We start from the raw sequence: 15,604 nt of genomic DNA, 5'->3' as shown, positions 1-15,604 counted from the left end.
GAGACAGACGTGTGTCGTCGTGGTCTCACCGATGTTCATACAGTAATGTTTCGATACCACTCTCGTGTTCGATTTATACCATTCGTGATTAATTTTAAATATGGATATAAAACGAGTAGTGTGTGCATATTTTGATATGTCATAATATCCGAGAATCCGTTAATTTTGATCGAGTTTTTTTTTCGCTAACTTCTGTTGTTTATTACAGTTTGAAATATTATAATGTAATTTTTATTTAAAAAACTTCGATTTGGCTGCATTTTTCTCGCGTTATGGACGTTTTTGCACACGGTGCATCGTTGCGTGAAACGCGTATCAGCCCGGCAGCGCACGAAATCTCGTTTCGTTTTTCAATTTAACTTCCGTAGCACGCAACTTTCTTCGAACCTCGTGCATCTAATCGAAATAGTTTGTTCAAATTTCTTTCCGTACAGATTCCTTCGTCTATTCCCGATTTCCAATGGGTCGGCTTCGGATTTAAATCTCGCACGTCCCAACTGCCAAACGCATACCGTGGTAACATAACCTTCAAAACCAAATCGGGCACAGCGTGACCAGGGTCGGGCAAATTTTAGTCACGAATAACGAATACATATTTTCGATTTATTCGTAGACCAACTGTCACGCGTAGAATTAGACTCTGATAATGAATTTTTCGTGAATCAATATTCGTACGAGCGAAGCCGTAACAATTTTATTCGTTATTTGGGAATAAAACTTGCCTAATTTTGAGCGCGACGAGCAACGGACAAAAGTGAAATATCTGAAGTCTGAAACTCCTAGTCGAAAATTAGAAATTTTTTATCTTTATAGAGCCTGTTCGCGTTTGGTGTCGTTGAATCAAGATACGTCGACTATAGCGAATGTCTTCGCGTGCGAGCTTGATTATCTAAGATCTGAAACGTATAGCTCGCGTAAATTCCCTCAGTATGCAAATTAGGAGAGACGGGAGGGGCTTAGTTTCATCGATTTTTCGTTTGTACTTTAACAAGATACAGATAGGAAATATTATTTCGGTAAAAATTTTCAACAACGAAAAGAGAATAAACGACTGTTAAATAAAACGAAAAATATTATAGAACGGAATATTTCACAACGAACAAATAGAAAGTTAATTTATTCGTTCGAGGTATTTATTTAAAAAAATTAAAAATAATTATTTTCTTACGATTATTTTATGCATTTTATTGTTATAGCGTTTATTAACCATTTAATCGTTTGTATTATCTCGAAAAATAGTACAAGATACGTGAACGTAGTCTAAAAATTTCCTCGTTACATTATAAATTTACCGCGCGGTACCAGCGTTATAAATATACATGATAAATAAATTAAATGGAAAAAGAAATACAGTTTTATACATATCCTTAAAATGTAGCTAGTTTGTATGTTAGTTTACCGTAACGTTATAAACATGAAAGAACGTTTGTTTACATTGGGTAGTTTCGAAGTTTAACGTATGCCATTTTACGAACGAACACGAAACACACTTTGCCCTGAGAAACGAGTTTCAATTGTGTATACGCGTCAGTGGACAATCCTCCAACGTTCGCGTTTAAAGTTACAAATACTATATATATAAAATATTTCGATGTAATATTTTATAAACAATTCGTGCAAACAATTTGCACACGTTCCGCTTTATTTGTTAAATGGAAGGAATAACATGTTCGTGGAGAAAGTCATTTGGAAATAACAAGACTTCTGAACAAAGAAGATCGCACCTACGAATCCTCGATGCTATTAAATAATTTCAAACACAGTGTAACAGGAAAATATTATTTTCGAGCGTCCTTCTTTTTCGAATAACATATTCTAGTTAATTCCGCAATATTTTCGTATTAATATTGAAATTAACAAGTACAACGATAAATATAAAATATTATACAGGGTGTTCGGCCACCGCTGGGAAAAATTTTAATGGGGGATTCTAGAGGCCAAAATAAGACGAAAATCAAGAATACCAATTTGTCGATGGAGGCTTCGTTAAAAAGTTATTAACGCTTAAAGTTCCGACCATATTGAATTTTTTTCTCGAAAATGCGCAAGATTTCGGAGGTATGTATATTCACTAAAAATGATTGTAATTGACCCCCGCAACCGAAAACAATTTTTCCAGAACGATTTGAAATTTTTTTTTTCCGTCGAGAAATTTTACATCTTCTCGAATTTTTTTCTAGAAAGTGGGTAGGATTTTGAGGGTATGTCTATTCACCAAAAATGATTGTAATTGACCCCCGCAACCGAAAATAATTTTTCCAGAATGATTTGAAATTTTTTAATTTTATCGAAAAATTTGTCCAGCTATTCGAATTTTTTTCTCGAAAGTGCGTAGGAATTTGAGGGTATGTGTAATGACCGAAAATGATTGTAACTGACCCCCGCAACCGAAAATAATTTTTTTAGAACGATTTGCAATTTTTGAATTTAATTATTAATAACTTTTTGACGAAACCTCCATCGACAAATTGGTATTCTTGATTTTCGTCTTATTTTGGCCTCTAGAACCCTCCATTAAAATTTTTCCCAGGGGTGGCCGGACGCCCTGTATATTCTATCGTATTGATTGAACAACGCATTGTATAAATGCGAAACGGTTTGCACGGAAACATTAATTATAAAAGAAAAACAAAATACTTAGTAACAACGCGCGTCGATGTAAAATGCATACGCATGCGTTTCACAGCGCTCACGACAACGGTACTTCTTCAGTCTTAAGGTGCACAATGTTGCAAATTCAATACAATTAAGTATTATATTCGTATTAAAGCTAGTATATTAATCGCGTCCAGGCCGTTCCGTTCCCGGGCATATCGCGAATTAATTACGCCTAATAAGTCAGCAGTGAGAAAATTAGTCTTTCGAATGTTACACGGAAACAGAGTTGGTTATTCAACAATTACAATTATTGTAATTTGTTACGCGATCGATTGCTGCAATTGCGATTTGTGGTTATGTTTTGTAATCGTTAATCGTGCGACTCGAATAGAATTACAATGTGTAATTGCTACGGATTACGATTACGATTACATTCTGTAATTCTAACCGTAATTTTCTATTATAAATTCTTATCAACCGCAATCTGTAACTATAATCGTAATCAACAGAAATAGTCAAGCTCAAAAAAATAACCGATACTCGTATTTCTACGTGAGGCTTATCGACCGTTTCTTCGAACATTACGTACGAATTGGAAAAGATTTATCGTTATTAAAAGTAACACGACAGTCTGATGTTCAGCGATCGCGTGTAAACTTTTAAAGCGTCTCGCGTTTCACTTGGATATCGGAACGAAATTTACTCGAAACCGGTCGGTCTCTTTTTCTTTCATCCTCGACACGGTTTCCGTGATCTGACCTTTCCGTCGCTACGATCACAACTCAACGTTAGACCCACTTCGGCGAACATACCGATTGAAGTAGTCGGGACGCCAACATTTGCAGCTACCCGGCACCAAGAACCAATCGTAGTACAATCTTACCTGAAACATAACCACGAACATATCTATGTTAATTTTACCCTGGATCGGCCTTACACGACCATAGAGAAATTAAATATGTAAACAAACTTGGTCGACTAGCCCTGGTTTTCCCTACTGCAAAATTTTTATTAATCGTTCATCCTATTAAAAACTGCCCGACTCGTCGGAAAGTCGATAAATAAAATTAGTGAGCTTTTGGCACGCAGACGTAAAACGGTTCGTCGAGTCTGAGATAAGTGAAATGCTATTCATTCCCACTACGAAGACTGGATTCCCTTAAACATGAAACACGACGCGTAGCGTAACCTGATCCTGGCTCAAATATCGACGAGACAATGGAAAGACGAAGCACATCGTGTTATTATTTCTTATCCTACGTTTCTTGTCCTTTTCTACATTCGGCCAGGCATGTACAAGGTTGAACATCCATAGTTCGGTTCGTTTCTGAGAATTGAAACTTAACACCTGCGACAGACTGTCTGCAGCCAACAGATAACGATCTACAGTTTGCCCTAACTTCGTCCAAATTGAGAGACGACTGATCGCAGGCACTCTTCGACGATTCCTTTAGCATAACCTTGTAATTTAAGTAAAAATTGTATATACAGGGTGTTCGGCCACCCCTGGGAAAAATTGTAATGGGAGATTCTAGAGGTCAAAATAGGACAAAAATCAAGAATACCAATTTGTTGATGGAGGTTTCGTTAAAAAGTTATTCACGTTTAAAGTTCCGCTCGTACTGAATTTTTTTCTCGAGAATGCGCAGGATTTCGAGGGTATGTCTATTGACCAAAAATGATTACAATTGACCTCTGCAACCGAAAATAATTTTTTTAAAACGATTTGAAATTTTTTAATTTTGTCGAAAAATTTCACCTTCTCGAATTTTTTTTTAGAAAGTGGGTACGATTTCGGGGGTATGTCTATTGACCAAAAATGATTATAATTTAACCCTATAGCTAAAAATAATTTTTTTATAATGATGTGAAAGTTTTTAATTTCGTCCAAAAATTTGTCCACATACTCAATTTTTTTTTTCGAAAATGCGTAGGATTTCGGGGGTAAGTGTAATGACCAAAAGTGATTGTAATCGACCCCTGTAACCGAAAATAATTTTTTCAGAATAATTTGAAATTTTTTAATAACTTTTTAACGAAGCCTCAGTCAAGATATTGATATTCTTGATTTTCGTCTTATTTTGGCTTCTAGTATCTCCCATTAAAATTTTTCCCAGAGGTAGCCGAACACCCTGTATAGTTGAGGACACTCCAAATATATAAAGCATAGTAAAATAATCTCTTCAAATTAAAGAACCAGGAACAATATCCGTGAACAAATATTTTTTTTGCGTACAGCCGCCAGACTTCTCTGTTTTGTCCGTTATTTGCATGCCTTTAACCGTGCTTTCAAGAGCGCCTTTTTCGATTCCGTGTTTTCTTTTCGATTACAAGCTATTGTTATTTCAGTTGTTTGTCGATTACCTGGAAGCAGCCCATCTCATCGACGCCGTCGCAATGATGCTGCTGCGATCCCGCGTTGTTACGAGCCTCGTTCTCGCCGGCGCGTTTCTGCAAGTACTGTTGATAGTTTTGAAAATCGTGAACGGGCGGGGGCGATCCAGCGGTGTCTCTGAGCCCGGTGAACCGTGAATTCTGGTTCTCTTCCAGGACCGTGTCCGGGTAGAAGATTTCCGCCACGAGCAGACTGGTCCACCGCGGCGACGACAAACAACCACCGTCCAGATAATGACACCTCGATTGCCTGAAAATAAATTCGAATCGAACGATTTAAACGATCGGCATATTTCTAGAAAAAATTCGGTAATTATTTACTTTAGGGGCCTCGACTTCGATTTTGACGCGATCGCATGACCGACTGCCACGGGGATATTTAACTAGCCAAACCTAACCTAATATAATCCCACTGGATGGTATACAGGGTGTTCGGCATTGCTGGGAAAAATTTTAATGGAGAATTCTAGAGGCCAAACTAAGACGAATATCAAGAATACCAATTTGTTGATGGAGGCTTCGTTAAAAAGTTATTAACGTTTAATGTTCCGGCCGTACTGAATTTTTTTCTCGAAAATGCGCAAGATTTCAGGGGTATGTCTATTCACCAAAAATGATTGTAATTGAGCCCCGTAACCGAAAATAATTTTTCCAAAACGATTCGAAGTTTTTTTTTTCGTCGAAAAATTTAGGCGCCAAATTAGATTTTCGGTAAGGAATTTTTTTCTCGAAAGTGCGTAAGATTTCGAGGATATGTGTAATAACAAAATATGATTGTAATTGACCCCTGCAACCGAAAATAATTTTTCCAAAACGATTCGAAGTTTTTTTTTTTCGTCGCAAAATTTAGGCGCCAGATTAGATTTTCGGTAAGGAATTTTTTTCTCGAAAGTGGGTAAGATTTCGAGGGTATGTGTAATGACAAAATATGATTGTAATTGACCCCCGTAACCGAAAATAATTTTTCCAAAACGATTCGAAGTTTTTTTTTTCGTCGAAAAATTTAGGCGCCAAATTAGATTTTCGGTAAGGAATTTTTTTCTCGAAAGTGCGTAAGATTTCGAGGGTATGTGTAATGACAAAATATGATTGTAATTGACCCCTGCAACCGAAAATAATTTTTTTAAAACGATTTGAAATTTTTTTTTTTCTTCGTAAAATTTCACACCTTCTCGATTTTTTTTCTCGAAAGTGGATAGGATTTCGGAGGTATGTGTAATGACAAAAAATGATTGTAATTGACCTCTGCAACCGAGAATAATTTTTCCAGAACGATTGGAAATTTTTGAATTTAATTGTTAATAACTTTTTAACGAAGCCTCCATCAACAAATTGGTATTCTTGATTTTCGTCTTATTTTGGCCTCTAGAATCTCCCATTAAAATTTTTCCCAGGCGTGGCCAAACAGCCTGTATACCATCCAGTGAGGTTATATTAGGTTAGGTTTGGCCCCTAAAGTAAGTAATTACCCATATTTTTTCTATGAAAAATCAACCAATAATGTATTTGGCTTACATGCATCTGGTGACTTCGATGGTCTGCGTGAAGTAACCCTCGTAAGGGATCTGGACCACGTAACGCCATACTCCTTGATAGTTCTTGGCGAACACGGGCGTCGCGTACTCCACTTTGGCTGGGCAAGGAGTTGGTGGGCCGGTGTACTCTGGCTTTTCTTGCGCCGGTGTTCGTTGACGGTATTCGGGGGTGGGCGGCTCGTCTCGTCGTTCGACCGGCGACGTAGCCAGCGGTTCGCCTTGTATGGCTTTGTACAACATGCAGACCCTTGAATATAAAAAGAACAGGGTCGATCGATGATACAATCGATCGAGAACACAAAATTCCAACTGACGTAACTAGCTGCCGACCGTAATTTCTATTTCGCTTTATTATCGCCATTGTTTTCGTACTTACACTCCTTCGCCATTTTCGCAGAACTTCCGTCCGTTACGAAGAGAGTCCAGGGTGACCTCCTCGGAGGATCGTTTGTTTCTGCTACGTTTTTCGTCAGTCTCGACGCTGTGGCGAAGAAACATTTTTTTATAACAACCGCCAACGATGCGTCAAAGTTTTCTCAAGTTTATATTGCAATGAATATCAATGTTTCTGTCATCGTTGCGTGGTCCTCTTTGAGGTAACATTCTAGAAAATTTCATGCAACAGGTCCTTCGATTATTCTGACAAGGACGAGGGTCGACCGCATAATCGAGAGTGTTGGAGAATTGGGGGATTTCTTCACCTTAAGGTAACAGGTAGGTTACAAATATATCGTAATACGAAACAAAGTAAACAAACTCTTTTCTCTCAAAAAAACTTTTGCACGTGTCTAGAAATTTTTATCAACTGACTCATCCAGCTATCCACCCCACTATCGCTTGCATTGCACAAAAAACGCTGTCCTTACGTTTCTTAACCCGTGTTCACGCATAAAATTATACACGTATACCGGGGCGTCCTGAAATAAAGCTATTAAAACTCTAACACGTCGTCGCTTTCATTACGACGAAAAACAAATAATTCTGCAGTTTCCCATTTATCGAAAACCTTAAAACTGTGATAAGTGTTTATGAATGCGTACTTACAAATTTTGGGAATATGATTGAACCGTGGCGACCTTCGGCAAGGAATCGTCAGTTTTGAGTATGGGCAAGGCTTTGCTCAAGAACTTGAGGGTGTGATTTTTCAACAAAGCACTACAAACAGAAGAATGTGAAACTGTTATTTTTTTTTTCACAAAATATATTTGTGAGGTTCTTCCGATTAAAAATTTGGATTATATTTGAGTATTGAACGAGTCACGATAAACGATTGATATTAATAGGTGAATATTATCAAAATTATATCGCGTTTAGTCTCATTTCAGTTCGGAAGTTAGTTCACGCGCGAATCTAACAATTTTATTCGTTATTCGAGAATAAAATTTGCTCGACTCTGCATTGTCTCTGGTCGTTTCGTTAAAGACATTGTTTTACGCTTACAAAGGATATGAAGATCCATTGAAGTATTGATTCATCGGATTTCGTGGGATGTAGCCCTTGTTCAGGTCGCCGCAAATGTTGTGTACAGAGACGAAGCCTTTTCCCTGCTTGCCCGTATCTGAAATTGTTCGCATAATTCACGCGTCGATCCAAACGTCTAGCAGAAGTATTTTTATTTAGAATTGGGAGTCTGGATCGCGAGTTTGACGTGACCTTGATGAAATAAGTGGCACAAGTTTGAAATGCGTACCATAACACTCTTTGTCGCTGTCTATATAAGGCGGTGGCCTCACTTTTGGTGGTTCGGCATTGGGCGACTTTATGAAAGCGTAATATCCTTCCGGTGGCTCGTTCGATTCTGTGTTCGATTCGTCTTCGATCAGCTTCGTGGGCTTCGTTTCGTGAAATTCGTCGGCGAAAGACGGCGCGCACAATAATATCATCTAAAAGGTCACTTTTCTTTTGTCAAAGCACTCTTTTACGTATCTTTCTTGGCCTTCCAAGCCTTTATGAATTCTTTAATTTCGTCGACAAATTTGTCCATCTACTCGAATTTTTTTCTCGAAAGTACATAGAATTTCGGGGATGTGTCTAATCACCAAAAATGATTCTAATTGACCCCCGCAACCGAAAATAATTTTTCCAGAATGATTTGAAATTTTTTAATTTCGTCGAAAAATTTGTCCACATAGTCGAATTTTTTTCTCGAAAACGCGTAGGATTTCGAGGGTATATATATTGACTAAAAATGATTGTAATTGACCCCCGCAACCGAAAATAATTTTTCCAGAACGATTTGAAATTTTTTAATTTTGTCGAAAAATTTGTCAACTTACTCGAATTTTTTTCTCGGAAGTGCGTAGGATTTCGAGGGTATATATATTGACTAAAAATGATTGTAATTGACCCCCGCAGCCGAAAATAATTTTTCCAGAATGATTTGAAATTTTTTAATTTTGTCGAAAAATTTGTCAACTTAATCAAATTTTTTTCTCGGAAGTGCGTAGGATTTCGAGGGTATATATATTGACTAAAAATGATTGTAATTGACCCCCGCAACCGAAAATAATTTTTCCAGAACGATTTGAAATTTTTTAATTTAATTTTTCAACAACTTTTTAACAACACCTCAATCAAGAAATTGATATTCTTGATTTTCGTCTAGTTTCGACCTCTAGAATCTCCCATTAAAATTTTTCCCGGGGGTGGCCGAACACTGTATACTATCACCGTGCAATGACCCGTTAAAATCGAAGTCGAACAGTTGGGGTCCTTCCCTTGAAAGGGACAAGCTTGTAGATCGTTTGGTCTACCGCGTTTGTCGATGATCCATCAGCTCCACGCTTGTTTCGATCTTACAAGGCATTCCCCGTTAGTAAGGGTTACGTCGTATCGTATTCGGCCTTAACGGTACTCGGTCCACGCTCCGTGGACTATTAATACTCGAGACTATAGTCTTGCACGTTGGACTGCCCCACTAAGACTACGCGTCGCTTCGCTGGCCGTTACATTCTTTCGGCTCTTTGACGCTCAGGAATTTCGAGGATAAAAATCAGCACGATTATTGGACCTGAGAAACCTTCGTCTATCAAACGCTTTTACTAATTCTTTTTCTAAGCACCAATGGTTATTTCGTTTTTGCTTCGAGCAGGTAACGTAAAAATGCATGGAGATTTTGTACATCGTTACACGGCGCTTCGATGCTGCAACAACTTAGAACGTTAGTCGTTCTGAATAGTGAAAATATCTAAAATCGATGCTAACCGAGCTCAATGAATTAAACAATTAAAATACGGTTCTAGCAGAAGCATCGTTTATAGGTGATATAATTTTTATTTGCATGTCAAGTTAGTATCAATTCGTCTATGTAAGACTAATAACTCGAACGAATTAATTAATTTCCATGAGTTTTCTCTTTAGGTTCACTAAGTTCTAAACTCTAGGATCTTTATTTTATTAAGATTTCTACTCGATCCAGAGGAGCAATAAAACAAAACATCCTAATAAATTATTAATTATCCGTATAATTAATCCGTAAGTAAGTGTAAAATTACCAGCGCATGCCTTGAATACGTACGTCTGCTAAGTAACCTCATAAATGTTTAATTAATTTTATAATTAATTTCAAAACGAATCTACATTATATGCGATACCTGGAATACGTACTCGAGAAAAATAAAAAGTACGATGATTCGAGAATTAACAAGCGTTGTTTATTTTCATCGTAAACATGATTATACAGGGTGTTCAGCCATCCTTGGGAAAAATTTTAACGGAGGATTCTAGAGGCCAAAATAAGACGAAAATCAAGAATACCGATTTGTTGATTACGGCTTCGTTAAAAAGTTATTAACGTTTAAAGTTTCATTCGAATTGAATTTTTTTCTCGAAAATGCGCAGGATTTCGAGGGTATGTCTATTCACCAAAAATGATTGTAATTGATCTCCGCAACCGAAAATAATTTTTTTAAACCGATTTGAAAATTTTTTTTTCCGTCGAAAAATTTCACATCTTCTCGAATTTTTTTCTAGAAAGTGGGTAGGATTTCGAAGGTATGTCTATTCACCAAAAATGATTGTAATTGAGCCCCGCAACCGAAAATAATTTTTCCAGAACGATTTGAAATTTTTTAATTTAATTGTTAATAACTTTTTAACGAGGGCTCAGTCAAGAAATTGATATTCTTGATTTTCGTCTTATTTTGGCCTCTAGAATCTCCCATTAAAATTTTTCCCAGGGATGGCCGAACACCCTGTATAACAGTTTTTACGGTTAAAATAATATACGTTTATAAAAATAAGTACGGCACGACAACAAGATTTATTCACCACAAATAAAATTAATCTTACAATTAATCTGTAACACTCGAGCCAAATAACTTTCCGAAGCTTTGATTAATTTTCTAATTAATTTTTTGATAAAAAAAATTGGCGATTTTGAGTTTTGAAAAGGCGTGCGCGTTTGACTCGAGCGTGGACCGATGGGTCGCGTCTCGCTCGGCGTTTAAAAAGACGAAAAAGGTTACTTTTCCCGACGTGACGTTTATTACGCATTTGCGTAACGGTATTACTTTATACCGGTTCCCAGCGATTACTGAATACGGGACATTTCTATAATAAGCATCAACTCCAGCATTAGAGTAATGAATTTATCGGGTCCCTCTCCTTTACCTTTCATTTAAAATTCCCGCGCATTTTGCGATTTATGCAAATTCAAGATTTAAAGTTCGTTTGCTAACAGTAGACATTTTTAATCGAGACATGTAAGAGTTGTGCGTTTCGACCACAACTGTCTACGAATAATACGTTAATAGGCCCGTTCTTTTATCTACAAGTCAAGGTTGTGCTATTCCAATTATTATACAGTGTATTTCAATTACGGAATTTAATAGCATTGTACCGTCCATTACATAATTGAGACTTCAGCCAATTCAACCGTCGATTATTCTAACGACTAGTGTAACTGAAAAGTTACGGATAAATCAACACGGAATTAATTTGTTTTAAAAAAGATTACACGCGCTGAAGATACATCCAATTTTTTACAAAACTTATTTGCATGGATTATTGTGCGATTGTATGCACCAAGAGCCTATACAAAATCAAGGAATAAATATGTACCTTCTAGATCTACACCTACATTCTTTGCAGCGATTTAAAATTATTGATGTGGCTGTAACGAACACACTTACTCGGTATCTCTATTAAATTTGAAAAAAAAATCGCGATTCACGTAGAAACAAAACAGTCGTAAAATAAAGAAAAAGAGAATCGAATAACTTTTGCAACTTACGATAAACGTTCGAAACTCCATCGCGGTATCCTGTTTCTTCTTCGACGCAACGACGAACCGTACAGGATTCAAAACTGGAGACCTGTTTCAGGGATGTCTCGCGACCAGTCGACGGTCATAGCAAAACTGAACACATTGAACCCGCGCTATGGTATAAGGAGCTACCTGCCTGTGCTCGTCACCACCAAAGGTACGCGCGAGCCATCCCACGTCGAATCACACTCCAAGAAACCCCATACGTGTGCATCGTTTCTCTCGGCGCTTTCAAACATTCGCTACGAACCACAGTCGGGCGAATTTTATTCTCGAACAACGAATAAAAACGATAGACAACCTCGTTAACTAGCTTTTGGTCGTATTAACAATATTCGTCGTATCTCCTTTAGATCGTAAGGCATCCTTCTAAGCCCCCCCCCTCCTTTCCACTTTGAAAAACACTACTATACGTTTGTCTACAGTCCGAAATGAGAATATGTGGTTACACTGACAAAAAAAAACGATAAAATTGAGGTTAAGTTATTCGTCGAATTACGTGCTACGTTGAGATTTAGCGATCGGTGAATTTGTTTTATTCTTTTTTCGACGAACATTAAAACGAAGACGAGATTTTCCACGGTTAAGAAAAAAGTATTTATGCTGTTGCGCGCGGACGGATCGTTGCGCATGCGCACGCATGACTGGCCGAAGATAGAAGCGAAGATAGCGGGAAACGCTCGTAACGGACGAAGACGCGAGCTCTTTGTGTCCTCGTCTCTCGGAACAGTCGTTGGTCATGATCGTAACTGTCGTGGCATTCCAATATAATCGTCACTTTCCAGATACAACGTAATCTCTGAACTGGTTTTGTTCTACAACGAGGGTTGGAAGGAGAAGGTACACGGTTATTCGACTTACACGCGCGAATGAACTTTTTTTCAGGATCGTATTCGTCGAAAACAAATTCAATCGTCTCTCGATCCAAATAACATCGCGATCGACGTTAGAAGACCGGTGTTTGCTCACGAGCTGCCGACTCTTTTTCGAAATTTTAATGGCACTATAAATTCTGGGTGTCCTTTAACGAATTTAATTAGAATATAGTTATTTTAAACAAGAGTACCGAAACTTCTCCCAAATGCAACATTTTCAATAGTTTTGCAGCGATTCGATAGCTAGATGACCCTTCGGCATCGTAGGTTCTCGCGAAGCGAGATCGTGGCATTTCCGGATATGCACGTCGCTATAGCAGTTGGTCAAGGCCATCGACTCATTGAACATCCTTCCACGGGCGAGTACAAAGAAGAATGTGGAACGGCAACCTGTCGGTCTACGCATTGGCGTAACAGCCCGTATTTTTTTATTTCCCAAATCTAGATGCTTCGTGACCGTTACGAGATACACAGCGTTCAGCCGCTACGATTAAACGAATCATCGAATGTAGAACGAGAGATAAATTTCGAATTATTCAAGAAACACAATGCATCTCGTGTAAAAATTTTTACCCTGAAAGAACCGCGAAACGTTGGAAAGACAGAACGTCGGATGATGCGAAGAAATTTGGTCTTCGTGTCTTTACGACATTGATAAACGAATGTATCAGGTTCACCGCTTGGGAGCGCTGCAGGTCATTGATTCGCGATGCAGTCGAGCCTCTTGTAAAAGAGATGATATATGTATACCTCGACGTTGTTTCGAGAAACAGTAAGAATGACCTAATATCGCACGGGGTCTAGAAAGTTAACCACTAATCTAGTAAACCCGTATTTCCTAACATGGTGGTTGCGTGTACTTAACCTTTACTATAATTTACCGTTACAGCGGAACCCTGAAAATTTCGATACATCCCCCTTTGGGCGGATGTTTCATTTTTATTTTACGACGTTGGAGATTGAAAATATTTGATTCGATTAGTTATATGTTTGTTCAATGAGCAATGAACACAAATTGTTCATTTTTTATTCAGATAAAAACGTTGCTCGTCTCTGCACGACATACGACGAAAAATTTCCAAAAAATTCAATAAACTTTATATTTATGCGACCGAAGACTAGCTTGGGTAATTTTGGAAATATCTAAAAATTTAGTTAGTTTTTCGAATCATCTTTTTACTGTTGTGAAACTCACTAACGTTCGATAACAATTATTTATTTAACAATTGTTTCAAGTTCTTTGCTTTCAATTTTTGTTATTTCACTTCCTTTAGCGTTGTTACGCGTTAAGTAGTCGAGGAAATTCTTTGCAGACATAACCTCTCAAAGAACGAACTATTTTGCTCAAGGTTAAAAGAAATACGAATACAAATCTCGAAACGATAGTAAAATTCTATTTAAAATTGTTTACGCGATAGTTTTTTTCAAATGTTCTGCCCTTAATTTTTGTATTTCCTTCGACACTCGACATTGAAGGTTATAAAACCAGAGGTGATTCGAATTACGTCTGCCCCAGTTAAAACAAACTTGACATTTAAACGAACTAGGCGAAGTGTTTCTTTTATTCGTTTGGTTAAAATAAGAGTAAAAGGCATGCGACTTACCCATGAATGCGATAAAACCCAACAATGAATTACGTACGTATCTTCTAGGTCCTCGGGAACGTGCACCGTGGCGTGAAACTTCTTCGTAAGAAAAACGGTCGAGGAATTTTCGCTAATGAGAGCGGAAGGTGTAACACAGAAAAGAGTATCGACGCCTAGTAGGATAGATGACATTTATTTAATTACTTTATCGTTATTACTTGCTACTTGAATGCTATACTCGTATAGGTATCTATAATTATGTCGATAATTATGCGTGAATTTAAAGAATACGTGAGGTCAGCCGCAAAGATGTACAGCCCGTGTCAGTGTTACAATGATCGTACAAGTAAATAATTACAGAACGAAATTACGTTTACTTTTCAATGCAAACACTCGTTGAAGGGGTGGGGGCGAGGGCGATGGCGGCTCATCGATTTCCTTCGGTACCTAATTTTTTTGCCTATCGATCGATCTTAATTTACACACGTTCGATCGCAGTAAAATTACTCTTTCGAATAATTCGATTCATCTCTTTTTGTTTCCGAACCACTATATTGTTTCTGCCAACCTAACACCCTTACTTATTCATAGTACCTAATTATCTTACGAAATCGTAACGCGCAATATCGGGTACCGAGATACCGTATTAATTTTCTTCTCCTTTTTTATTCTTTTTTTTTTTTGTAACCACGAGCAACTCTCGTTTCAAACAATATACAAATATCTTTTTTTTTTTCTTTTCTCATTATCTCGACGATCGATTAAAATCGCGTAAATACTATTACCGCTTTCCTTCGAAAGTTTTTGGTCTATCCTTAAACGCAACGTTCCCTTTATCTATCGTGTTAAAATTTCCATCGAAACAGTTATCTCTCGAGAGTGTACCTCGTACAAAATATTTCCCCCGTTTCGTTCGTCGCGTAATACAATCGCCCGAATAAATACGATCGGAACAAACGAACGAAACAGAAAACTGAAAAGAACGCACGAATTATCTTGCGGGGCTACGCCGCCCCGGATCCTTACGCTTGGCAGAAGGTTAAATATACATTAAAAAGTAAGCGCGGACCGTTTCCGAAACTATCGAGATTCGAACGTGCACCGAACAAAAAAAAAAAAAAAAAAGAAAAAAAAAATGCCTTCGAATTCGGGTACGTCCAACGTAAATTAAATAAACAGATATAACCGCAAAGTCGCAAAGTATTTCGTTAGAACTGAAACGTACAACGTTGTCTGGTTTTCGATCGTTGAAATTCTAATCGTCCACCCGAAATCAAAAACACTTTTGAAACGAAGATCGATATCTCTCAAAGTCCCGCGAGCAACCGGGAACGCCGCATTCCAACGTAT

The 15,604-nt window shown here is 37.7% G+C and overlaps 1 protein-coding gene across 2 annotated transcripts; it reads right to left on the bottom strand.

Annotated features, from left to right (window-relative positions):
* Positions 1-1,215: 1,215 nt before the first annotated feature.
* On the bottom strand, positions 1,216-14,446 carry Spz6 (Spaetzle domain-containing protein 6). 2 transcript variants are annotated; one of them, XM_076778468.1, is made up of 8 exons: positions 14,273-14,446; positions 8,218-8,410; positions 7,968-8,085; positions 7,572-7,682; positions 6,904-7,008; positions 6,508-6,774; positions 4,963-5,242; positions 1,216-3,481 (listed from the first exon to the last, which is right to left on the bottom strand). In XM_076778468.1, the coding sequence occupies exons 1-8, from the start codon at positions 14,444-14,446 to the stop codon at positions 3,374-3,376; spliced, it is 1,356 nt and encodes a 451-aa protein (XP_076634583.1). In that variant the 3' UTR covers positions 1,216-3,373. The 2 variants fall into 2 exon arrangements, with proteins under 2 accessions (XP_076634583.1, XP_076634584.1); XM_076778469.1 differs by lacking the exon at positions 14,273-14,446 and adding an exon at positions 11,761-12,135.
* Positions 14,447-15,604: the final 1,158 nt, after the last annotated feature.

This window comes from Colletes latitarsis, chromosome 11 (genome assembly GCF_051014445.1).
Source record: "Colletes latitarsis isolate SP2378_abdomen chromosome 11, iyColLati1, whole genome shotgun sequence".
Lineage (NCBI taxonomy): Eukaryota > Metazoa > Arthropoda > Insecta > Hymenoptera > Colletidae > Colletes > Colletes latitarsis.
Note: the sequence above shows the minus strand (reverse complement) of the source record. Positions and strands in the feature narration are given on the sequence as shown.